Genomic DNA, 24,479 nt, shown 5'->3' on the forward strand with positions numbered 1-24,479 from the left:
TGAAGTCATAATTTTCGTAGTCTCTTCCAATAAAAAACAAATTAGGATTTTGTTCATAATTTTTATTTAAGTACGTTATAGGGGTCGCTACTGAATTTTGAAAATTTGGACGCTTCATACAAGACATAGACATAGTACATAGTATATACAACATACAAGATGTTTTTTTAGGCGAGACAGTGAGTCAACCGATTCGTTGCATCTTCGATTTTCACACTTCGCTGTGGCGGCAAACAATTAATTCATGACACGACAGGCGCGCCTTACGCCATAGAATATGATGGCATGCCTATCGTGTCATCGGCCATGTGTAAGAGATAATGTACTTTTTTGTTTTTGTTTCACTGATTTAGACTTGATTGATCGAGAATCAAATTTTCGTGATTTTCGAGGCACGTTTTTTCCTTAAACTGTATCCATCTATTACGGAGTTATATAATCTATCTTTTGTAAATTTTGTAACCACTGTAAATTCACTGCCATCTATCGTCATACTTTAAAACTAAAAAAAAAATATAAAAAATGTATTTATATATGGATAAATGATTTTCTTTATTTGCAATATTTGCATTAATTATTTTTATATTATTTTGACCGATGTTCTTTCACTGATATGCGTTAAAATTGTTAAATAACAAACGAAACCGTCAACGCCATCAATACGAGAGTAGGCCAAAGGTAGTGGCGCCATCTGATCGAGAATCAAATTTTCTTTATTTTCGAGGCACATTTTTTCCTTAGACTGTATCCATCTATTACGGAATTACGGTTATATAGTATATTTATGAAAATACCAATTACAAAAAAGATTTATAGGACATTTAGTCTTTCAATATGATCAGGAATACACTATTAAAATCATTCGGGTTCCTCGTGAGCTCTGTGAATATTATTGAAGGAAATTTAATGCAAAACTACACTTTCCACAGCGGATATCTTGAAAACTGTACAAGATATCAAAAAATTTGACTGAGTAAAACGTGTAGAAAATGTGATCAGCTTTCATTTTGTATACATGATCATGTCGCTAGGAAAATGGGACGTTCAAACCCTTTAAATATCGACATTTAAAAAATCGGCCCAATTTTCGAGTTTTCAAGTATCAAATCGATGCAGGTAAACTAACGCGGAGTAGTATCTGAACGTATCTGTCAAAACTGTCAAAGTCGGAACACTCGGAACGGAGGTCTGCGTCTTTGTCATTGATTTCGTACTTTTCGTACCAATATTTTTCAAATTTCTCATAATAGTCACAATACTTTTAACGACTAAAGGTGAATTTGCATTTAGATTTCAAGCTGTAGTCAAATCGTTTTATGAACTGCATTGTTATCATATCATGCAGAACTTACAGTCATTGTAAACAACATCTCATTGTGCAAACTGCAATCATAATCATAGTGCAACGAAAAATATTTTATAGTTTATTACTGTGTTTGTATAAAATACAAAACTACAGAATAACTTTAGCATTGTACATTAAGCAAGCATGGACTTCAGTTCGCTCAATCCAAACACTTCCAACCCATTGAACATAGCTGCAAGGAAAAACGATTTTCAAAATGTGCACCGTTTGTTGAAGAAAGTGAATCCTAATTGTGTGGATAATAGAGGATGGACCTGCCTTCACGAAGCCGCCGCTAATGACAGCTATCAGAGCTTGGTGCTCATTCTTAAGCACCCTGACTGCAGACCTTTAGCAGAGACGCATGAAGGCCACACAGCTTTATACTTAGCTTGTCGTCATCACAGTTCTTTGCAAACTGTTAAAGCTTTATTAGACAGTGCTGAAGATATTGCCAACTACGGCAGCACTGAGAGCGTTACGCCTCTCCATGTAGCTAGTACTCAAGGAAGAGTGGAAGTTATACAGCTTTTAATTGACCATGGAGCGATGATAGATGTACAAGATTTTGACGGAGACACACCTTTGCATGATGCAGCTTTGGCATCGAAGTTAAAGTCCGTAACTGCATTATTACATGCAGGTGCTGATCTGGCTATTAAAAATGAAACTGGTTACACACCGTTTCACTTAGCATGTTTTAAAGGTGGATTTGATATCATAAAAGTGATGCTACCTTTCGTTGATGACATAAATGAAGTTACTGACAATGGAGACACACCCGTAATAATAGCTTGTACTGGCAACAATGAAAACATTGTCCAGTTTTTGCTAGACAATGGTGCTGATCCTCATATAAAGAATAAAGATGGTTTCTCAGCTTTATATGTAGCACTTAATGATGGTTGTGATGAAATATTTAGTCTACTTTTGGGTGTTACAAACAAAGATGAGATAAACAAAGATTTTATTTTGTTAGCATGTAAGCCACACTACTACAAATATAAGATTCTAGAGAGTTTATTAAATCATGACCTGGGGCCAGAATTCTTCGACTTCTACGAGGAGTTTCTTGTTACGCTGGAGCGTATTGGCGGTCTGCAACCTTATTACCAGTCCAATGCTCCATTAAACTCTTACATGAATATTTGTGAATATATTTACAATAGTGCATTTGAGGCTTTTAGGAAATTCTTTTACTTGTTCCTCATGAATGGTGTTGCGGTAAATGCTCTGCGAAGGGAAGAATGCCCTCCACTTGTGTACATACATTACTCTGGCCATAGCAGTTGTTTTGAAGAGGTAAGTGCCGTAAACATCGCTTGTATTTATCTATCTTGATGGAGAGAATTTTTGGTTATTTAATTTGTAATTAAATTCTTATAATCAGTTTTGTAAACTGATTATAAGAATTTCGGTTACTTTGTATGTAACTTTGGTAGGAAGAGCGAGATCTGCTGCCACAACCATAATTTGCTGTACACAATATTAACACAAAGGGTAAAAGCGGGACCCTATTACTAAGACTCCACTGTCTGTCTGTCTGTCTGTCACCAGGCTGTATCTCATGAACCGTGATAGCTAGACAGTTGAAATTTTTACAAATGATGTATTTCTGTTGCTGTTGCCGCTATAACAAAGAATACTAAAAAGTACAGACACTACTGGTACTAGAAAGTACTGGTTTTTTCAATTTTTCAAGAATCTATACTAGATTGTAATTAAAGCCCACAAGGAGTAAAGATTGCTTGTTTTCAATGTTATTTCTACTATTCAAAGAGTAAATAAAGTGCTCCATTGTAACATAATTATTTTCCAGATGTTAAGGTATTAATTTAATCTAAAACAGACATCAAACTTCACAATTGTGTATTTCATTTCAATTATTGTGAAAGCAATTTATCTTATACAGTAGTTTGTTTTCATCACATGCACCTCTTGTCAAATAATATTTGTCAGGTGCGAACTAAAATTCACTAACTACTACACGTTCGCGAACACGAATGCTATAGCATTCGCGTAGTTTTTTGTTTCCTTTGGCCTATGACACATGACGGCACTAACCGTCCGCGAACGTGTTAATAGCTATAGTGAACCATATTAACACCTAAATAAGGTTGATTTTTGTTTAATTACTTTCCAGTAATTAATGAGTTTTGGTTGTCTCCTGACGATATCTTCATGAATTTTCAGGTATTCAAAATACTCATAGAGCACAACTGCAATGTAGACTACTCAAGCCTATCCACAGACAGCGAACAGCTAATACTCCCGGATGCCTTCATTGCCTCCGTCACTTCTGATCCCACTACAACTCTTGTGATGCTGCCATTCAGTTTGCACTGTGAACCTGATCACCTGCTGACTTTTACTCATAACTGTGGCTGGTTGAGCAGGATACCTGTTCAAGTAAGTTTATAAACATGGATAGAACTGTACAGTGGCGTCTGTCAGGGCCCTATATCAAAAAACTTACAATTACAAGTCACAAGTTACAAGATTGTAGATTTAACATACATAGGTATGATATTTGACAGACAGTAAGGAGCGTGGAGGAGAATGTTAGCGTCATCTAGGGTTTTATCTTCTCTAAATTTTAGGGGTAAAGTACAGCTATAATAACATGAACATTTTAGGCGTGTCTGTGACTTAACTTCTTAGCATAATTGCGTGCATTGCTGGAATATAGTATCCTCCTAAGGCCCACCTTGCAAGAGAAATATGGATTAATTTTTGAATTTAAACTGTTGTGAGACATACTAACATTAAATCATTTTACGGTTTAGACTCACTTGTTTTAGTCACTCGCGCGCGTACGCAATACACGGTCGTCGTGAACGCTGCTCGCACTATTAGTGCTTGAGAAAGGAGACCTAGGCTCTCCGAAACATGTCGCGCGAGTGACTAAAACAAGTAAGTCTAAACCGTAAAATGATTTAATGATTAATTTTTGGTTTTGTTTTATCGTATTGAAGTCGGATTCCTTCTGCTTCTTGCGTTCTTATAATGTAATGATCACCAGGTAGGACCTAGGACGTAGGGTCGTGGACCCTTTTATGAACTTACAAATTATACCAACCAACTTTTCTGTTCCAGGTACAAAAACAATTACTATCCTTTATACATAACAATACAGACAATATCAAAGCAGAGTGCTTGTCACTGTACGTGCCGCCATTAAAACACTTGTCTAGGTTACAAATAAGAAGTGTTTTAAGAACTTGTGGAATAAAGACAACTGAAAAGTTTCTACAAGCTTTAGAAATGTTGCCTATACCACCTTTATTGAAACGCTATTTAAGATACCTTTGATATTATCTACATCCACACTGAGATATCAAAAACTAGACTTTGTGACGTTCCACGGTAAAGGTACTTTATGGCGGTTGCCGTTTACGCAATTAATAACGACCAAAGATAGATATAACTCCGTAATAGATGGATCATAGAGTAACTTATACTAGAGCGGTACTGTCATAGTAAATTTTGTAACCCCAGTAAATTCACTGCCATCTGTCGACACACTTTAAAACTAAAAATGAAGATTTATAAAAATACGATAAAATGTATTTAAATATGGATAAATGATTTTTTTTATTTGCATTAATTATTTTTATGATTTTGACCCATGTTCTTTCACTGATATGCGTTAAAATTGTTAAATAACAAACGAAACCGTCAACGCCATCTATACCACAGTAGGCCAAAGCTAGTAGCGCCCTCTGAACGAGAATCAAATTTTCTCGATTTTCGAGGCACGTTTTTTCCTTAGACTGTATCCATCTATTACGGAGTTATATCTATCTTTGGATGGATACAGTCTAAGGAAAAAAAGTGCCTCAAAAATCACGAAAATTTGATTCTCGATCAGATGGCGCCACTAGTTTCGGCCAACTCTCGTATAGAGGGCGTTGACTGTTTCGTTTGTTATTTATAATTTTAACGCATACCAGTGAAAGAACATGGGTCAAAATCATATAAAAATAATTAATGCAAATAAAAAAATCATTTATCCATATTTAAATACATTTTAACGTATTTTTATAAATCTTCATTTTTAGTTTTAAAGTATTTCGATAGATGGCAGTGAATTTACAGTGGTTACAAAATTTACTATGACAGTACCGCTCAATCTTATTATATCCTCATTGATAACGACGCTCCAATAGCCAATACTAATGCGGGCGCCACGCGACGTAAGCGCCAACCGCCATGAGGTACCTTTACCACACGTCACATTTTAAAATGAAACATATTGCACAAATAAATAATTTATTAAAAAAGATATACAAAGTTTTGTAATGATTGGCGTAAATGAAAATATTCGCTTATATAGTCATATATACATAATTACAATATCATACACATAATGCCTGAAGATTCAATGCTTGCTTCATTTGAAGTTTGCACCGTTCGCCATGAAGTCTTCTATTTCAGCCACACTGTGATATAAAAATATGTTTAATAAATTGTAAGAATCTGAATCTTGTCTTTAATTTTTGATACCTTTGCACCAGTTATTAGGTTTCCCGTGTTACTTATGTAGGTCAACCGTAAACAATTGCAAAGATAAATATAACTTCGTAATAGATGGATACAGTCTAAGGAAAAAACGTGCCTCGAAAATCACGAAAATTTGATTCTCGATCAGATGTCGCTACTACCTTTGGCCTACTCTCGTATAGAGGGCGTTGACGGTTTCGTTTGTTATTTAACAATTTTAACGCATATCAGTGAAAGAACAAATAAAATAAATAATCATTTATCCGTATATAAATTCATTTTTGATATTTTTATTTTTAATTTTGATCGTGTGTCGATACATGGCAGTGAATTTACTGTGGTTACAAAATTTACTATTACAGTACCGCTCTATCTTCTTATATCCTCTTTGTGCATATGCATGTACGTCTATGTTGCTCTGTGGTCTATGACCGATTAATCGGTCTTTGGCGGTGCGTATATTTCGGTCATTGGCGTCCAAAAGGTTAAAAATGTAAAGAAATCTATCTAGGCAGAGCCAACTGTCAGCCGGGATAACTGTCCGAATTTTGCAAATTTGTACCTTCAGAATGTTTTTATACTTTTTATCATTCTTACGAGTATAATATACAGCGTGTATTTTTGATACGACCACATATTACGCGGTTATGCGCGTATATAGCGATGTCCCGATTGTTTCATAGCACTTATACCTACATCTCGTTTCATTTCGCGGTTGTATTAATCTTTTGGACGCCAATGACGGATATATCGGCACCGCAGGTTCAACGCCAAAGACGGATTAATCGATCAAAGACCACAGAGCAACATAGACCTGTGCATAAAGTTCAATTTCAGTTTTGACACTTCGTTGACGTGGCGTCCGAGTGACAGTTTTTGTGTTTAACATGGCATCGAAAAGGTTAAAAAATACACACTATACCTATAGTTCTAAGGTAAAATGCAACTTACGTCCTAGGCACGAAGGTGAGGTTTTCCACGCCAGTCTCAGTGATAAGTACGTCGTCTTCTATACGAACACCCCCGAAACCTGTGAAGCGGTCCACAACCTCCCAGTTGAAGAATTTGGACTGCTCCGGGTTGTTTTTGGCCGCGTCGAGTAGCTGAAATAAGAGAAGTAATTGGTCAGGGGAGGCAAGGGTTTAACCCTTTTCGTCGCCAAGTCAAAGTTAATTGTCACATACTAAGGAAAAGTGAGTGAGTTTGACGGTCAAACCCGCATTATGTATGAACAATATTGGCAGCAACCTTTGAAGTTGAAGTTTGACCTGCCCGCTGCCCGCAAAACGCATCCGGTGCGGCAAATTCTTAATACTTCTAATAGTGTCAATCAAGTAATGTCAGGTAGTCAGTGAAGAAAGTGTCATCAGCGCTAAACCACAAACTGGACGTACTGTTGTTTAGCAGAAGAGAAGGTTCGAGCAGGAGCTGAAAGCCTTGGAACCGGAGCTAGTTTTGGATACTAACCCCCTTAATAATAAACGTCTACTAAAGTTGACAAGCCGCTAATAATCGTTTGTCCCTTTACGTATTGGTATGATGGAAAGGGACAAACGATAATTAGCGGCTCGTCAACTTTAGTAGAGGCATAGACTAACTTATACTAGAGCCAATGAGGATATAATAAGATAGAGCGGTACTGTCATAGTAAATTTTGTAACCACTGTAAATTCACTGCCATCTATCGACATACTTTAAAACTAAAAATGAAGATTTATAAAAATACGCTAAAATGTATTTAAATATGGATAAATTATTTTTTATTTGCATTAATTATTTTTATATGATTTTGACCCATGTTCTTTCACTGATATACGTAAAAATTATAAATATCAAACGAAATCGTCAACGCCCTCTATACGAGAGTAGGCCAAAACTAGTGGCGCCATCTGATCGAGAATCAAATTTCCGTGATTTTCGAGGCACGTTTTTTCCTTAGACTGTATCTATCTATTAAGGAATTATATCTATCTTTGGTCATAGTACATTTTGTAACCCCAGTAAATTCACTGCCATCTGTCGACACACTTTAAAACTAAAAATGAAGATTTATAAAAATACGATAGAATGTATTTAAATATAGATAAATGATTTTTTTTATTTGCATTAATTATTTTTATGATTTTGACCCATGTTCTTTCACTGATATGCGTTAAAATTGTTAAATAACAAACGAAACCGTCAACGCCATCTATACGACCGTAGGCCAAAACTAGTAGCGCCCTCTGAACGAGAATCAAATTTTCTTGATTTTCGAGGCACGTTTTTTCCTCAGACTGTATCCATCTATTACGGAGTTATATCTATCTTTGGTAGAGGTTTATGAATGCGGGGGTGGGGGGGTAGGTAGTTACTGGTGGAATAAAGTAGCAGCCGGGCTCTATAGTGAGCAGCACGCCGGGCTGCAGACGGCGCGCGGTGCGCAGGCGCGCCAGCGGGCCCGGCGGCCGCGGCGGGCACGCCGGCAGGTAGCCGCCCGCGTCGTGCACGTCCAGCCCCAGCAGGTGCCCGAGCCCGTGGGGTTGGAGGATGCCGTTTACGCCTGCCTGGAAATATGTCATAATCAGTAAGTGGGTGCAGTAGGCTCGGAGAACGGAGTTTTTGAAAAGAAATTTTGCACAAAAACTAAAAATATGAAAGTTATTTCTAAAAAACCGGCCAAGTGCGAGCCGGACTCGCGCACGAAGGGTTCCGCACTACGCAAAAAACAGCAAAAAAATCACGTTTATTGTATGGGCCCCACTGAAATTTCAATTTTATTCTGTTTTTAGTATTTGTTGTTATAGCGACAACAGAAACACATCTGTGAAAATTTCAACTGTCTAGCTATCACGGTTCATGAGATACAGTCGGTGACAGACAGCCGGACGGACAGCGGATTCTTAGTACTAATAGGGTCCCGTTTTTACCCTTTGGATACGGAACCCTAAAAATGAGCATTACTATGTTTGAGGGAACTCGGCGATTACTTTTTTAGGGTTCCGTACCCAAAGGGTAAAAACCGGACCCTATTACTAAGACTCCGCTGTCCGCCTGTCTGTCACCAGGCTGTATCTCATGAACCGTGATAGCTAGACAGTTGAAATTTTCACAGATGATGTATTTCTGTTGCCGCTATAACAACAAATACTAAAAAGTACGGAACCCTCGGTGCGCGAGTCCGACTCGCACTTGGCCGGTTTTTATTTATTTATTATTAAACCACACCAAAAATTAAAATTAAAAAACATGATATCCGCGGCCCCGAGCACGCACATCCACATTTTTTTTTAAAGGTAAAAAATTACCTTAATCATATCTTCTACATCTCCCTTGAGCAGACCGCCCTTTTTCAAATGCTCCAACATAGCCCTGTTGGCGGTTAGGTGCATGTCGGGCCACATCACTCCCGGGCGAGCAGCTCTGAAACAGAACATTACAGAATCAATAGCATATTCCGTGCAACAAAAACAATTGACAGGCTAATCAAGTCTTATTTTTAGATTACCTAGATTAGATTTATTTATTGTATTTTATATTTTATTGTTATATTATATTTAATTGGTATTCAGGATAACAAGAGCCGTAAATATAACTAAGACAATGCTTACAAGTACATAAAATAAGGCCAATAACAGTCATTCATTACATTACACACACGTGACGTGATGTTAGTCATTACAATATGAGTAACGAATAAAAATAACAAAAACAAGAAAACAACGAGAATGAACAATACACGCAAATTATGCTCGATACGCTAGAACTAGAAGTACATACCGGCTGTTAAATGCTTATTTATGACTTTCCTAAAGCACATGCACATGGAGCATAAGGACCCTTAAGACATGGAACGTTACATTTATTCGTGGTACGTACTCGATAAGATCGGAATGTGAAAAGAGCATACCTGGGTCGCTTAGCAGGACGTACCTATCGGACGCCCCAGGTATCGCTGGAGCGACATGGTGGAGGCGGATCGGCGCGAACTCCAAGTCAAAAATTGGCGAGCAGTGGCGCAGGACCGAGAAGTGGCTTGTGTCGTGGGTGTGTTGATCGTAAGAACTATTATATAATCTGTGGTCGTGTCTAGCCAAGACACTGAGACTGAGACAGCGGATTAAGTGATTAAGTACGCACTCAATAACGGCGTCTCTAGCGAACAGCACGGCCTCGTAGACGAGTTTCTGGTCGGGCGTGAACTTGCCGTTGGCGGGGAAGCTGCGGGTGATGTCAGTGTGTCAGTGATGTCAGTACGCATTCAATAACGGCGTCTCTAGCGAACAGCACGGCCTCGAAGACGAGTTTCTGGTCGGGCGTGAACTTGCCGTTGGCGGGGAAGCTGCGGGTGATGTCAGTACGCATTCAATAACGGCGTCTCTAGCGAACAGCACGGCCTCGTAGACGAGTTTCTGGTCGAGCGTGAACTTGCCGGTGGCGGGGATGCTGCGGGTGATGTCAGTCATGTCAGCACGTACTCGATAACGGCGTCTCTGGCGAACAGCACGGCCTCGTAGACGAGTTTCTGATCGGGCATGAACTTGCCGTTGGCGGGGAAGCTGCGGGTGATGTCAGTACGTACTCGATAACGGCGTCTCTAGCGAACAGAACGGCCTCGTAGACGAGTTTCTGGTCGAGCGTGAACTTGCCAGTGACGGGGAAGCTGCGGGTGATGTCAGTGTGTCAGTGATGTCAGTACGTACTCGATAACGGCGTCTCTAGCGAACAGCACGGCCTCGTAGACGAGTTTCTGGTCGGGCGTGAACTTGCCGTTGGCGGGGAAGCTGCACGTGATATCCGCCGCGTAGCCCGCGTAGTTGCCTCCCATGTCGAATAAACTGGAAACAACAATTTTATATCAATTGATATCCAGTCAATTCCAGTTTTGTTGTTGTTGTGTTATCTGACAACATCACTGATGGTAACGTCACGATCAAGTACCTATCGTTAAGAGACTTTATTGCGTAGTGTCAGACTGATCGTCATTTCTGACTTTTGTATTGCTTTAATGCAATGGGTCCCAAAATAAACCTGATCGACTGATAACCTTAATAAAAACTTGTCATTTAGTCTAGCCTATTAGGGACGTACAGTCAGCAAAACGATTGCAAACATAAAAATGTATGCGGGGGTGCTTAAGCCAATAGTATTAAAATGAAATGAAATTAAAATCTTTATTTTCAGGCAACTATTGGCCCATAGATAATTAGCACACACAATTTTTTATGAATGGCATCAGTCGATCAGGTTTGTTTTGTGGATCAAATGTCTGTATGGGACCAGGCGCGGCTTCCTCTAAGGAGCGCTTGTGCAGTGCACTCCCATAAATAATCATAATGAAATTATAGTGCCTAATTAATATATTACTCTTTAAGATCTATCGTACAAAAGTAAAATACCAATTAAATAATTACCTTTATTCATTATAAGTTTATAGACGGCCTATACTACTCGGCCTACTCCTATAATTTCATAGGAATCATAGGTAACGCGCGAAGCGGAGCGCTTTGGATTGCGCTCCTATGAAAAAGATTTAGTACATAAAATCAATAGGAAATTCAATGAGAGCGAAAGAGAAGTTTCGCTACAGTTCCGCACGTGAAACATAAGATTTTCTATGAAGAAAGAGGTAAAATTGGAGCGGCGCTCCGTAGCCCGTTTGACCTTGCGCCCTCTCGTCGAATGCGCGCGCATTGTACGCGCCATATTGTCACTTGTTTGTAAACAGACCTTAGTTAGTAGTCAATTTTAAAGTACGCGCGTGAATGGAATTTTGGCATTTTTTTATTATAAATAATTAACCAAGAGTTTAAGCAGTAAGTGCACATAATTTGTTTGTTGTGAGGTATTTAAAATGAATGAATTTAACGGGAGAATGTGAAAAAAGTTTACAAAATCGACTCGAGTTCAATATAAAAGGAAAACCTTGAACTTTCGTAACAATGTTCGTCAAAAACAAAAACTTATATGTCATTAAATAAGATCAATATGCAAAAACACCGTGGTTGTGTTATGTCGCTGTGATAAAAGTAACTAGGTGTTTTAGTTTATCGCGTTACCTACCTAAGTACATATGTCTTGTTTGGAGCGGGCGCGGGCGGGCCGGGCGACGGCTGTGCGGTGAGTTTGCTTGGACCGAAACCGATGTGTTAACAATTTAGCACATATTTCCATAAAATTTTAAAACAACATTCACAACCTAGAATCCATTTGTAAAATGAACTGCAGTTAGCGTCTATCGGTAGTCAAGATATTCGTAATAGCGAAATTCTATAAGAGAGTTCAATGACCGTATTTTGTGTCGGTTAATTGAATGTGTAGTTTTTTACTGTGATAGTGAACACCCATAATATAGAATCACCAGCCGCCGCTGTATGGGACCCATTGTCTTAAAGCAATACAAAAGTCACAAATGATGGTCAAAGTCTGGCACCCGCACTTTACTGACGAAACGCTTCTAACAACATGGAACGTCGTTATTGCTTAGAAGCCGTGGAAAACAAGGAAATTGCGATTATGTCGGTGAAATATTGCGTTTTATGTATATTGTTACTGTACAATATATTTTTTAATAAAATGTAACGTATCGAATGGTATCATTATTTTTTTTCTATTTGGAAGTTAAGTTTTTTTTTTTAACTGAAGTCTTGTATTTTTTTATTATTCCCATATATTTTTGAAGTTTTTCTATTTTAGAGTTTTGAATGATTCACGGTTAGTTTCACTAGACTTATATTGACCGGGATATAGACCGTGATTACCTTTTGTATTATTTGTGAGCTCCCGATATTTCGACGCAGTTACATGCATCATGTTCACGGGTGACTGATTTAATCGTGAAGATGGGTTTAAACTGTCAAATGTGTGGAATCCGGTGATTTGTTTGTGTAAAAAACCAGTGATATCCGAATCAAACACGCGTAGTGACACCGTGAGTGTAGTGTGTTTGGACAGACCAACGAGTGTGAACGCGACCGGACCAACAAGTGTGAATGCGACCGTTGGTAACGTTGAAAGTGAACGCAGCCGACGCGCAAGAATGAGGGTAGACAGAGCGCTGTCTACACAACTTTGACACCCATCCGCTATCTTCAGTCACCCGTGAACATGATGCATGTAACTGCGTCGAAATATCGGGAGCTCACAAATAATACAAAAGGTAATCACGGTCTATATCCCGGTCAATATAAGTCTTTTCTATTTTATTGTGATAAATTGCTAATTTTCTATTTAAGTAGATCTAGTTATAAAATTCAACATGTGTAAACAACCCTATTATGCTTAATTAATAATTATGTATTGCTGAGTGTACGTACCACATGTCGCCATGCTGAATCAGCTTGCTGTTAGGCGCGCCCGCGTGCCCGTAGTGCAGCGTGGCCGCGTTGTGTCCGGAGCCGCAGATGCACGTGTACGACACGTGCCGGCAGCCGCCCACGCGGTAGCAGTGGTCGAGGAAGATAGACTCGCATTGGTACTCCATTAGGCCGGGCTTCGCGAAGAGCATCACCTGGAATGTTATATATAGCCTCCTAAGGTCCAAGGTCCAACCTACGACTATAGTAACTCTTCAGTTCGATGAAATTTAAAACCTATTCAATTGGAACCAAAGATAGATATAACTCCGTAATAGATGGATACAGTCTAAGGAAAAAACGTGCCTCGAAAATCACGAAAATTTGATTCTCGATCAGAGGGCGCCAATACCTTTGGCCTACTCTCGTATAGAGGGCGTTCACGGTTTCGAATTTTAACGCATATCAGTAAAAGAACATGGGTCAAAATCATATAAAATAATTAATGCAAATAAAAAAAACATTTATTCATATTTAAATACATTTTATCGTATCTTTGATTCGAACATAGGCTAAAATTTCAATGTTGTGTTTTGGACAGCATGTTTTAAACCCTGAGATAAGAACAGCGAGGAGTTATGAAGAGGTTGGTAAATAGTTATTATGGGTAACTACAGACGTGATTGTACAAGTAAAAAAAAACTTGAAAACCAAGGCGATCCTCTCTAGTCATGCCTAGCAAGTTTAACAATGATCAGTACCAACCTCCTAAGTCCCAGCTTTTTTAAACGTCATAGTCCTAGAGGCCTCTTGTTCATTTTTTGCACATAATAAATATTTGCTGTCAGTCTTGAACAGACTATTTAACAACTCTATGGACTGTCAGAATACTCCGCGCGAGCATTCAAATTTGAAAGCGGGGGGCATCTAAACATTTTGTACCGAAATATGTACTATCGGTGTTTATTATTATAGTAATTTACTTAATGCTGGGACTGAAGGGTGACTTTTATTATGTACATAATTTTGCACCGAAATATGTACTATCGGTGTTTATTACTATAGTAATTTACTTAATGCTGGGACTGAAGGGTGACTTTTATTATGTACATAATTTTGCACCGAAATATGTACTATCGGTGTTTATTACTATAGTAATTTACTTAATGCTGGGACTGAAGGGTGACTTTTATTATGTACATAATTTTGCACCGAAATATGTACTATCGGTGTTTATTACTATAGTAATTTACTTAATGCTGGGACTGAAGGGTGACTTTTATTATGTACATAATTTTGCACCGAAATATGTACTATCGGTGTTTATTACTATAGTAATTTACTTAATGCTGGGACTGAAGGGTGACTTTTATTATGTACATAATTTTGTACCGCAGGACTTAGGAGGTTAATCATTTTATATATAGGTACCTACTAGTAAAAATGCGAGTCAAAATTACCTGTTTATGGGCATCGGAAGAAACTTTGACGACGTAACGCATAACTTCTATTTCTTCGGGTGTTTTGATGACTCGCCTGTAAGGTAAAACAATAAATACAATAAGTATAGTACAGTCGCCATCAGATATATCGGAGCGGCCGAGGTGCTCAAAAATATCTGAACACGCACCTAGCGCCTTCACAATAGAGGCGTGCTCAGATGTTTGTGAGCGCCTTGGCCGCTCCGATATATCTGATGGCGACTGTACATACCTATCCCCATTTTCATTTACCTAGTACTTTTAGGGTCTGTTGCACCAAACTGTTTGTCATCGTTAAAGAGTTCGCTAAATTTTATTGTAGGTATGGAAAGTTTGATAATAAACCACCGCGAACACCAAGTGCGGATGGTGCAACTGGCACTAAGGGTGGGTTGCACCAAACTGTTTGTCATCGTTAAAGAATTCGCTAAATTGTATTGTATGGAAAGTTTCATAGTAAACCGCCGGGGCGCGCCAGGTGACGTTGATCAGTCTGTCAAGTGCGGATGGTGCAACTGGCACTTAGTCTTCTAAATCTTCGTTCAGATCTGGTGAATGCGTCGCTACTCGCTAGCACCATTCGCGTATCGCTTGCACTGCACGCGCGCTGTTTACGGCTCGGCCACGACATCGCGCGGCGGCCATAGGTGGGAACGAAAGGTCCGATGGCTGTGTCTCGCTCCAACCTATGGCCGCCGCTCGCCGCTGCCGCCGCCGCGCGATGTCGTGGCCGGGCCGTAAAGGGGTTGGCAACTGTCAAATGTTTGTATAGATGGCGCCAACATAGGTTTTACCTGTCTCTAGTCATCCAGGCCATAAATTGCAAAAAAATTACACTATTTCGTAGTACTGACAGTTAATTCCTGAAATAGGAGTTAACAGGGATGACTGCTGGAACCACGGGTTTAAACCCGCTCAAGGCATCTCGTTATTCTATTTAATATACTTAGATATACTAGTTAGTAACTTAGTAAAGAAACAACAATTTGTTTTCTGCCTTGTCGACAACTCGTGTACAATATGTCATAGTATTATATCACAAACAATGAACACTTAAATATAAACATACCTATATGTAAGGCTATGTAGCACTAACAGCTGTGCTAAGCATTACCTAATAATGATTGTGATTGAGAGTAGGTCATATGAATCATATCACTTAGTACATAAATGTTTTTCAAACAATACAAATTCCAACAGTTTCGAATGATTCACGGTTAGTTTCACGGGACACGGACCGTGATCATCTTTTGTATTGTTTTCGAGCTCCCGTTATTTCGACGCAGTTATACATGCATCTTGTTCACGGGTAACCACGGTCCAAATCCCGGTTGATATAAGTCTAATGCAATAAATTATTGATTGATTGATTGATAATGCAAATTCTGATGAATAAGGTATACGGTAAAAAAAAATATTTTCCTTTTGCGCGACAGAAATTAAGACATTCAATGCCAGTGATCCGCTAAGGCAGCTAGGTTTTCTGTTCATATAGGCGCTTTTCGCTACGAAGCGAAAAAAACGTGTTATCGGATACAAGCATAGGTAGCGTAGAAGTATTTTGAAAAATTTAGTCGATTGTTTCGTTATTAATTTGTATGCAACTATGCAAGTATAATTTTATATTCTATTCTATTTTTATGTTTTACAATAAGCAAAACATAATCTATATTATCTAAATTATGATATATTTCTTATCGGAAAACAATGTAAGATAAAAACGGCTATTGCTTGGTAACAAACAATAGAAAATAACCAATCTCTCTCGCTATATCGTAATTCTGTAAGGAATTCGTAAAGGAGGTGCAAGCGCGTATACTGCTCACCCTTAAGAGTTGGTCAAAGACGCCTAGTCTTAGTCAGTTCATAGTATAAACAGTTATACTTTGGTAAGATGGCATATAGTCGTGAAATTGGGACCGGTTCCGCCGTGGCGGGGTGGCCTAGGGGTTCAAGGCGTTAGCCCGGATTGCTAAAGACGCCGGTTCGAATCCGGCCTTCACCACTGGAGGCCTTCGTCACTTTTTCTTTAATATATGACATCTATTTCAGTTTATAATACAATAGAAGTTGCAGTATTCTAAGTCTTATTACAATCCAATAAGGTGCATTATAACATGTAAGCAAAGAAATCTATCAAAGTTGGACAAAAAATTTGCAATTTGGCAATGTCATCATTAATGTCCAATTTCTATGTAAATATGCCGTTTAAAATGACACTGCTTTACATTGTTCTGTTCAAGTGTTCAAAATTAGCTACGGACTCTAAACGCTTATAAGAAAAAAAAACATAATAATACTTACAACTCGGCAATGATTGGGAATAATATTTCATTATCCACTTTGAACCTGGAATTAAAATAAAATTTGTTACAACAGAATAGTTATTTACGATACAAGTGCGGTAAAGAGGAAATTCGAAACGAGTGGCGATAAATTAAAACACGACCGCAGGGAGTGTTTTAAATCGACACGAGTTGTGAATTACCTATTCGCACGTGTATCGTACAACGTTTTACAGTACATATGGCCCTTTAAACTTTCGACATATGCACGAAAAGTGCTATTTGACGCACTAGTGCGAGAAAGTAGCACCATATGTACTGTAAAGAATTAAAAAAGTTAATTGTGAAAGAAAATAGTAAAAGTAGTAAACTTACTCGTCAATTCCTTCAAACACAGCTTCTTTTGCGGTCAAACCACTATCTGTATTTGGACCACTCTGAAAATTTAATTTTAACTATAAATGAGCACCAGCTTTGCAGGAGATTATTGAGAACAAGTATTAACCAATAATAAAAGAAAATTACCAGTGTAAGTAGAACATCTGGATTCAATCCTTTGAGAACTTTTTGAATCTGAAGCAAAGAATACATATTACAAATCTAATTTTATTTACTGTCTACACTTAATGATTGAAATGAAAGAAAAATATTTATTTCGAGTAGCTATGGACTTTAAATATTAGTAGACTTACGTTCCTAAACCTAATTAACTATTTTATACCTATTTACAAGACGTTACAATATATATACACTGCTGGAAACATGCATTTCGCAGCAGTGTCTCATATACGGGCAGTCAAGTCTGTCCGCTATCACACACAGGATAGAACCCTTCCCTTACTCAAATATGTTATACTCGTAATTTAGGTATAATGACTTTGCAATGAAATTACACTCATTGCACTAGACCCAAACATGATTGACAATTCAAGCATTATGAATATGAATATTCCAAGTTAAAAAGCTTACGAAGACTAGTGTGTTGCCGTTCTCGAGAACATTATCTGTTTACTATGGGGAATATTCTCAAGCGAGCACATTTCACATACAAAACTGAGAAGGACACAAGTCTAATAAAGACTGACAAAAAGGTTTTTCCAATACTGATAATATTTACCTCATCTACATAATGAACTTCATCCACAGCATACATCCGCTTGAAGTCCTCGCAAGTGTGCAGTTTACCCATCCACACCTCATACTCCGCAGGGAGTCGAGGGATGAACAAGTAGGACTTAGATGTGCCAATGTCAAGGGCAAAGAAGCAGCCTTCTTCGCGTACCCCGCACAGCCATGTGAAGTATGCTTCCTGTGAAATAAATATTTATTATTATTATTTTAATACAATTATGGTTAAACGGCATTACAGCAAATACCAATGCGCCGAGAAACTTAACCTAACAGAATATTTCATTTCTAGGAAAATATAATACAAAAGTAGGTACAAGATACAAAAATATGTAATATAGAATAGAATAAATTTTATTCGGAATGTTATTATATTAAAACACTTGATAATGTCACTCTCAGGTATCCATTCAGCTTAGTATCAAATCAAGGTACCTACCTTTTGGATACTATTTTCAAAATGAAAGGTTGGCAAAGTATCAATCATAATTAACAGGTACTTAATCTTACAAAACACCAAAATTGTAATCGAATTTAAACTGTTGTGAGACATACTAACATTAAATAATTTCACAGTTTAGACTCACTTGTTTTAGTTACTCGCACTTGTTATGTCGCGCGAGTGACTAAAACAAGCGAGTCTAAACCGTGAAATTATTTAACCAAAATTGTAGGTACGGTTTTGTAACTCAATAATAAATAAATAAATATTATATGACATTCTTACACAGATTGACTAAGTCCCATGCTAAGCTCAAGAAGGCTAGTGTTATGGGTACTCAGACATCAATGTCAATGATATATTATATATGTTGTAGTTTTTGTCCTAAGGCACCCCAGAGGTGAAAATGGCCTTCACAAGCTCACACCACACCTTCCTATCTTCAGCAACCCTTCTGGCCTAGCTTCAGCTCAACCCAACCGCTCGTAGCTCACTTATGACGGACTGCTGCCAAAAGTGTACAGGGCGCCCGTGGCCAAGGCTTCCGTCCGGCGGTTTCCAACCGAAAGCGAGGCTGCATTATTTGTTCCCTTCTTTGAATAGTATGTCCTATCCATCTCCATTTCCGTGTCGCGATTTCTTCGTTAATGGGTGTTTGCCGGCATATACTCCATAGGTCTTCATTTCGAATAGTTTTTGGCCAGAAAACGCGAAGGATCGACCTGAGGGACTTGTTATTTAGTTACTTGCCTGTCTAAACACATATTCGACGTCTGTATCGTAATGAGGAATGCTCTCCCCACCCTGCAGTACTACGACTTGTCCCGGTTTTAATTTTTCTGCTATCCTTGTCCTGTTCTTAGCAAATAATGACATGGGCACTTCCAAGGTGCCGGGACCCATCGACCACGACGCCGCCATTTCTCTTCAACTACGACAAGTAAATGAACTAATCAAGGCATGAATAGAATTGAAGCGATAACACAATCATTAATATTGATACGTAAACCAAAGTACACACGATGACTGATTAGAGCGAAAAACGCATACGATTACCTTTGATTTGATAAGGAGTTTTAATTAAACTGTTGCTAACTTTCACTCAAATCTTAAATGTAATGTAGAACGTAATTTACTGAACAAAACGCCGGTACTGTTGGCAAACTATGGCAAAGTTCTCATACTGTAATGCTCTGAGCAACTCTGAGTAAAAGTAGAAACATAATAAATAATAATAATTATGTTATGACAGCTGGTTGTCACTGTCACTGTCACCATAGAGAATGCGACAATATGATTGGTCGAGTAGATTTGTAGCTCACCATGAACCATACAATTTTTCCTTAGACTGTATCCATCTATTACGGAGTTATATCTATATTTGCTTTAATACAATACAATCAATATATAACTACAGCCAGTTTATTGTTTTTTTTTTAATTCATTAATTAATTTTACATTTATTCTGAGGTTGTGCAATAAAGAGGATTTGTATTGTATTGTAATTAGCTATATTTGAAGAATTACTTCTTCCTTTTAAGTCGCTCAATTATCATAGAACAATGTAAGAAGAGAACCATAGCGTAAATGTAAACGGAGACTTGCGATGTGGAATTGTTATATGTGGCATTTTCAACCAAAAGGGTACTTATTGTCGTTTGTCAGTAAGGCGCTATTTCCATATAGCTTCAATTAGACATCAACCTTATCGACAACCGACAATGTGGTACCTTTTGGTTTAAAACGTCACATATATTTACAAAACAAGACAATTTAGCAAATAGTGCGGCTATTCGCCGCAAGATGTCTGGACCATTTAAAATACTTAAGAGATGTTTGTTAATATATTGAGTTTTCTATTCACCAAGAGATGGCGATAATTATTGAAGCGCCGCGTATTTTATTTTTCAAGGGAAATAATCAGAATCAATATCGCAACACTGTCCCTGTTTTGAAACCAAACAGAAGTGAATGATTATTGCACGCAGGAAAACACTACCCAGAATGAGGATAATGACATTAATGACGGAAATAGATTTAAGCTTAAATATTGGTTAGTAATGTGGTAATTTTTTATCTAAAGTTACTTAGAAGTAGGCAGGCAATTTTGTTATATTTATTGATTTTGCAGTTGTTTGTTTGCATTATATCAAACAATATTCCTGAAGATAATCATGAATTATGTGTTACAAATGTGGCCACTTTACATTAACCTACTAACAGGTAGGCAATTTTGTTATATCTATTGATTTTGCAGCGTTTTGTTTGCATTATATCAAACAATATTGTTAGGACGCGATGCAGCATAAGATAATCATGAAAATGTGTTACAAATGTGGCCACTTCACATTAACCTACTAACACGTTACTCGCGGTAAGTACAGTAAGTAATATCTTGAGATAACCTACCTAAAGAAAATGGAAAGGCGTTCAAAAGTAAAGTGTAAAAAAAATAAAAAATAAAAAATGAATTAAGGTGGTTGAAGTTTGAGGTAGGATTAAAAATAAATGCTTCTTCAGATTTATATCGTTTTATTTTATTTTTTACATATCTAAATCACAAGATCGACATAAATTAAACTATCTAAAATCACAAAATGCACTAAAACATGCACACATGTAATACAATGTGTTTTATACCCGATTTGATACAGTTCTGTTGTACATAGTTTCTATTTCATGTACTTCCTAATTTAAAAATTATTATCTAATATTTTCTACAAATTGGATAGGTAACGAGAGGTAAATTTTTAAGATGACGGATTTCATTTAAAAATGTACCTACTATATACTAAAAATAAAAAAAACACAAAAATAGGAGTGCGGAGATTGATGTGTTGCATTTGCACTTTTTGAAAGCTGATGCAATATCTGCAAGTAAACATGTTGTTTTCAACATAAACATGCTTATTATTGTATTTCCTAGGTACATCTGACATTATATATTTACACTATTTAATTATTAAAACGGTAGGGAACAAGAGAGATTATTACATCGATATCGAATGGAATAAGTGCTGATTATATAAACTGCCAATGAAATAGCTATTGGCAGTATCCACGTATATTGTTACATAAAGATTTAAAGCTGTTCACTGAATACTATGAAGATTAATAGTGAAATAGATTTAAATAATTGTTTTTAAAATGGAAATGCCTCAGTGCTAATAATATTAATAAAATTAACAGTCATTTACTCCACTAAACTATAAATAGGTAATTTGGAATGAGTAACAAAAAGTAACGTTTGTTACGTCATTTAGTACTTTGATCAGTTAAGGTCACTATAAAACGAAGAATAAATATTATGATTGTAGAGTCTGGGCCGCCATTTTGGTTCGTTCTCGTGACTCGTGCGTGACACGTCATAGCTGGCCGTCCCGCTCTCACACGCTCTCCGCATATAGCACCATTGTAACCCGACACGTTTCTTACACACAAGCGATTTCACAACACGTTCCACACTTTCACAGATTAAATGTTTTGTTTTTATTTAAATTACGAATCAACTGATATTTCGTGACACGATTGTTTCTTTTCTTGCAGTCTCCGAACGGCTTCAGCTACAAGAGCGCGCTGTTCCAGAAGTCTCTCGACGAGGTTTACAGGTTCTTGCTTTCTAATATAGTAAGGTGCTGCTCTAGCCCGAGCTTGCAGGTGGAGCTTTTGTTTCAGGCCAAGGGTGAGTTCCTCGATCGCCGGTAATCTGCTCGAGGCCAGAGGACGCGCCTCTTCTTCCGTTGTTTGACGACTATACCTTGAAGGTTCTTTCAGCATAGTGAATGACAACACAGGCCGAGCTAGCGTACAAGCTGATAATGGAGGAGCGCAGAGACCTTACCGGCGCGCAACGACGTTTGCGAATGAATGAGCGAGAGCAAGCCTCCGGTGTCCGCGGGGACGGCGAGGCAGGAGGGGTGACGTAGACAGTTATGCGCAGTCGTGCCGGGATGTATACAAACAATACGATGGACGTAAATAAACACAAGACCGCCTCGACGCGCCTGTACGTGAACGTTATCTATGTGTTAGTGTGTCTGGTCGACTGGCCCGGCTGGCTGGTAGCTTCCTAAAATCTTTACCGCATCGTGTAGATTTCCACAGGTGACAGGTGATCAGGTGATCTACTTTCCAAGCAGAACGTTTTAGCCTGAGTTATGCCCTAAATTCGAGACCAGTTTAATACAGTCCACAATTATGACCATATTTCATTTCATGGTCATTTATCTTCAGTTGAATCATCTCATTCATGATGACTAAAACGAGTCTGGTTAGAGGCACATTATACAAGCATAGATTTCACAGAAATGTTTGCAATAGCATGTACCTGTACCTACTGTCTGTTTATCTACGACGAGGTAAAAACACACATTGGAGTGGTTTATAATTCCACATTCGTCATTTGTTTTGTTTATGATGATTAATATCGAGATATCAAAATTATCAGAAACACATCAACAAAACAAGAGAATAATAGGAATACCTATTAAATCACTAAATCACCTATAATGACCTACAATTACAAGCATTAATGCGTACGTTAAGTTTAAAAGTTCCACTACCTGTTTTAAATGAGTCGATGTGTAGGTGATATTCGCGTACTGTTGTAGTGTAGTGGTTCAGTAGTTGAATTCTGCCGGTTCCGTTGAACTAAAAACGGACGTTGCCCTCGGCTCCAAGTTTTTTTGGCCAATGATCACACCCAGCTCTTTTATGGAGCGGCTGTCTTGTCAATTTGTTTTTGTAAATTCAGCTTTTATGTATGTTTACATTGTTTACCAGTAACTGAAGATGCAAACGTAGGTTACAGGTAGGTACACAATACACATATGTAATATGTATACCTATTATTTACATAGAACGACCTAGACGTAAATGACTTTTACAGTACTTATGGTGCTACTTTCTCGCACTAGTGCGTAAAGTGCACTTTTTGTGTATACTCCCTGCAGTCGTGTTTTAATTTATCGCCACTAGTTTCGAATTTCCTCTTTTCCGCACTTGTATCGAAAATAACTATTTTATAAGATATTATTATCTTACCTTCAAATGTTATCTCGAATGACTGCGTAATTTAGTTCGTTTAAATATCATGAATACTACTATACTTAATTAACACGTCCTAAATAATACCCGATTTGCAACATTGTCATCACGGATTGTAGGTTGTAGGTATTGCATCATCCAAAATTTTAGAGAAAGTGTAGGTACATTTTGTGCTTGGGTAGAATGATAAAGTGGTGAACAGTCATTGTGTAGGATTACAATTTGGTAAGTATGTTTATATTGTTTATCCTCGTTCACATTCAATAGATTGGCCACCTTTAGTCATACTTAAATGCCAACCTCCTAGTTTTTGTCCATCTAATTTAAATGTAACGAATATACATAATTGTTTTAATACTTGAAACGTTTGGTAGTTCCAATATAAATCAGAACTCAAGTACATTAAACCCAAAAGAGTTGGAAAACTTTCATCTAACGGTTTAATAGCAAACAATTACAGTTAGGTACAATATTGTACCTACTTAAACTTTAACAATCCCACTTGAGTGGTGCCCGTAATTTGTCGAAAACAATAAATACCTAGTGACAAAAAAAAAAGAAACCTACCAAAGCCAAGCACTTTTTATGACGTGGTATTTATTTTAATGTTAAAAATACTGACACGTGACAATTTCAAGACGATGGGAGGTAAAGAGTTACATTATGGCCTTTATTGTGTACTCTCATACTGTTGAATCGGGCCATACTAATTGATACAAAATATAATTTGTTACCTATGATGCTCGATTTCATGAATTAATAGGTAAGTACCGAACTTTACAAACAAAAACACAGCGAATAAGGTGCTTAAGATTGCCGATTGTTGAAAACCGATTTCTGGCTATTATAGTGTGATAAAGTTTTTTTGAAAACCACATGACAGTAGGTATACTGTAGGTAGCTTGTAAGATACGTCAGACGGTGAAGTCATCGACTTCTAAATAGTGCGACCGTTGTTAGTACATTTTCATTACT

General features: G+C 37.7%; 2 protein-coding genes and 1 non-coding gene across 4 annotated transcripts; 2 read left to right on the top strand and 1 right to left on the bottom strand.

Annotated features, from left to right (window-relative positions):
- Window positions 1-1,190: 1,190 nt before the first annotated feature.
- LOC134747855 (ankyrin-1-like) lies at window positions 1,191-5,829 on the top strand. The gene is made up of 3 exons (XM_063682508.1): window positions 1,191-2,647; window positions 3,539-3,754; window positions 4,442-5,829. The coding sequence occupies exons 1-3, from the start codon at window positions 1,490-1,492 to the stop codon at window positions 4,655-4,657; spliced, it is 1,590 nt and encodes a 529-aa protein (XP_063538578.1). The 5' UTR covers window positions 1,191-1,489; the 3' UTR covers window positions 4,658-5,829.
- On the bottom strand, window positions 5,669-19,666 carry LOC134747861 (xaa-Pro dipeptidase). 2 transcript variants are annotated; one of them, XM_063682526.1, is made up of 13 exons: window positions 19,515-19,666; window positions 19,205-19,389; window positions 18,006-18,193; window positions 17,414-17,461; window positions 17,264-17,325; window positions 16,908-16,952; window positions 14,583-14,658; window positions 13,144-13,337; window positions 10,531-10,665; window positions 9,136-9,250; window positions 8,203-8,394; window positions 6,800-6,951; window positions 5,669-5,787 (listed from the first exon to the last, which is right to left on the bottom strand). In XM_063682526.1, the coding sequence occupies exons 2-13, from the start codon at window positions 19,377-19,379 to the stop codon at window positions 5,739-5,741; spliced, it is 1,431 nt and encodes a 476-aa protein (XP_063538596.1). In that variant the 5' UTR covers window positions 19,380-19,389; window positions 19,515-19,666; the 3' UTR covers window positions 5,669-5,738. The 2 variants fall into 2 exon arrangements, with proteins under 2 accessions (XP_063538596.1, XP_063538595.1); XM_063682525.1 differs by having other exon boundaries at window positions 18,006-18,197; window positions 19,209-19,389; window positions 19,515-19,665.
- Trnas-gga (transfer RNA serine (anticodon GGA)) lies at window positions 16,536-16,608 on the top strand. The gene has a single exon. It is a non-coding gene; the product is annotated as a tRNA-Ser (tRNA).
- Window positions 19,667-24,479: the final 4,813 nt, after the last annotated feature.

The sequence above is a fragment of the Cydia strobilella genome, chromosome 15, assembly GCF_947568885.1.
Source record: "Cydia strobilella chromosome 15, ilCydStro3.1, whole genome shotgun sequence".
Lineage (NCBI taxonomy): Eukaryota > Metazoa > Arthropoda > Insecta > Lepidoptera > Tortricidae > Cydia > Cydia strobilella.

Excerpts from the sequence above, each read along its gene's own strand:
- LOC134747855 (XM_063682508.1), top strand. The coding sequence starts at position 1,490 with ATGGACTTCAGTTCGCTCAATCCAAACACTTCCAACCCATTGAACATA. Across the intron at positions 2,648-3,538 it reads ATAGCAGTTGTTTTGAAGAG|GTATTCAAAATACTCATAGA; the intron begins GTAAGTGCCGTA and ends ATGAATTTTCAG. Across the intron at positions 3,755-4,441 it reads TGAGCAGGATACCTGTTCAA|GTACAAAAACAATTACTATC; the intron begins GTAAGTTTATAA and ends TTTCTGTTCCAG.
- LOC134747861 (XM_063682526.1), bottom strand. The coding sequence starts at position 19,379 with ATGGCGGCGTCGTGGTCGATGGGTCCCGGCACCTTGGAAGTGCCCATG. Across the intron at positions 16,953-17,263 it reads GTGTTTGAAGGAATTGACGA|GTTCAAAGTGGATAATGAAA; the intron begins GTAAGTTTACTA and ends TTTTAATTCCAG. Across the intron at positions 10,666-13,143 it reads ATTCAGCATGGCGACATGTG|TTTATTCGACATGGGAGGCA; the intron begins GTACGTACACTC and ends TGTTGTTTCCAG.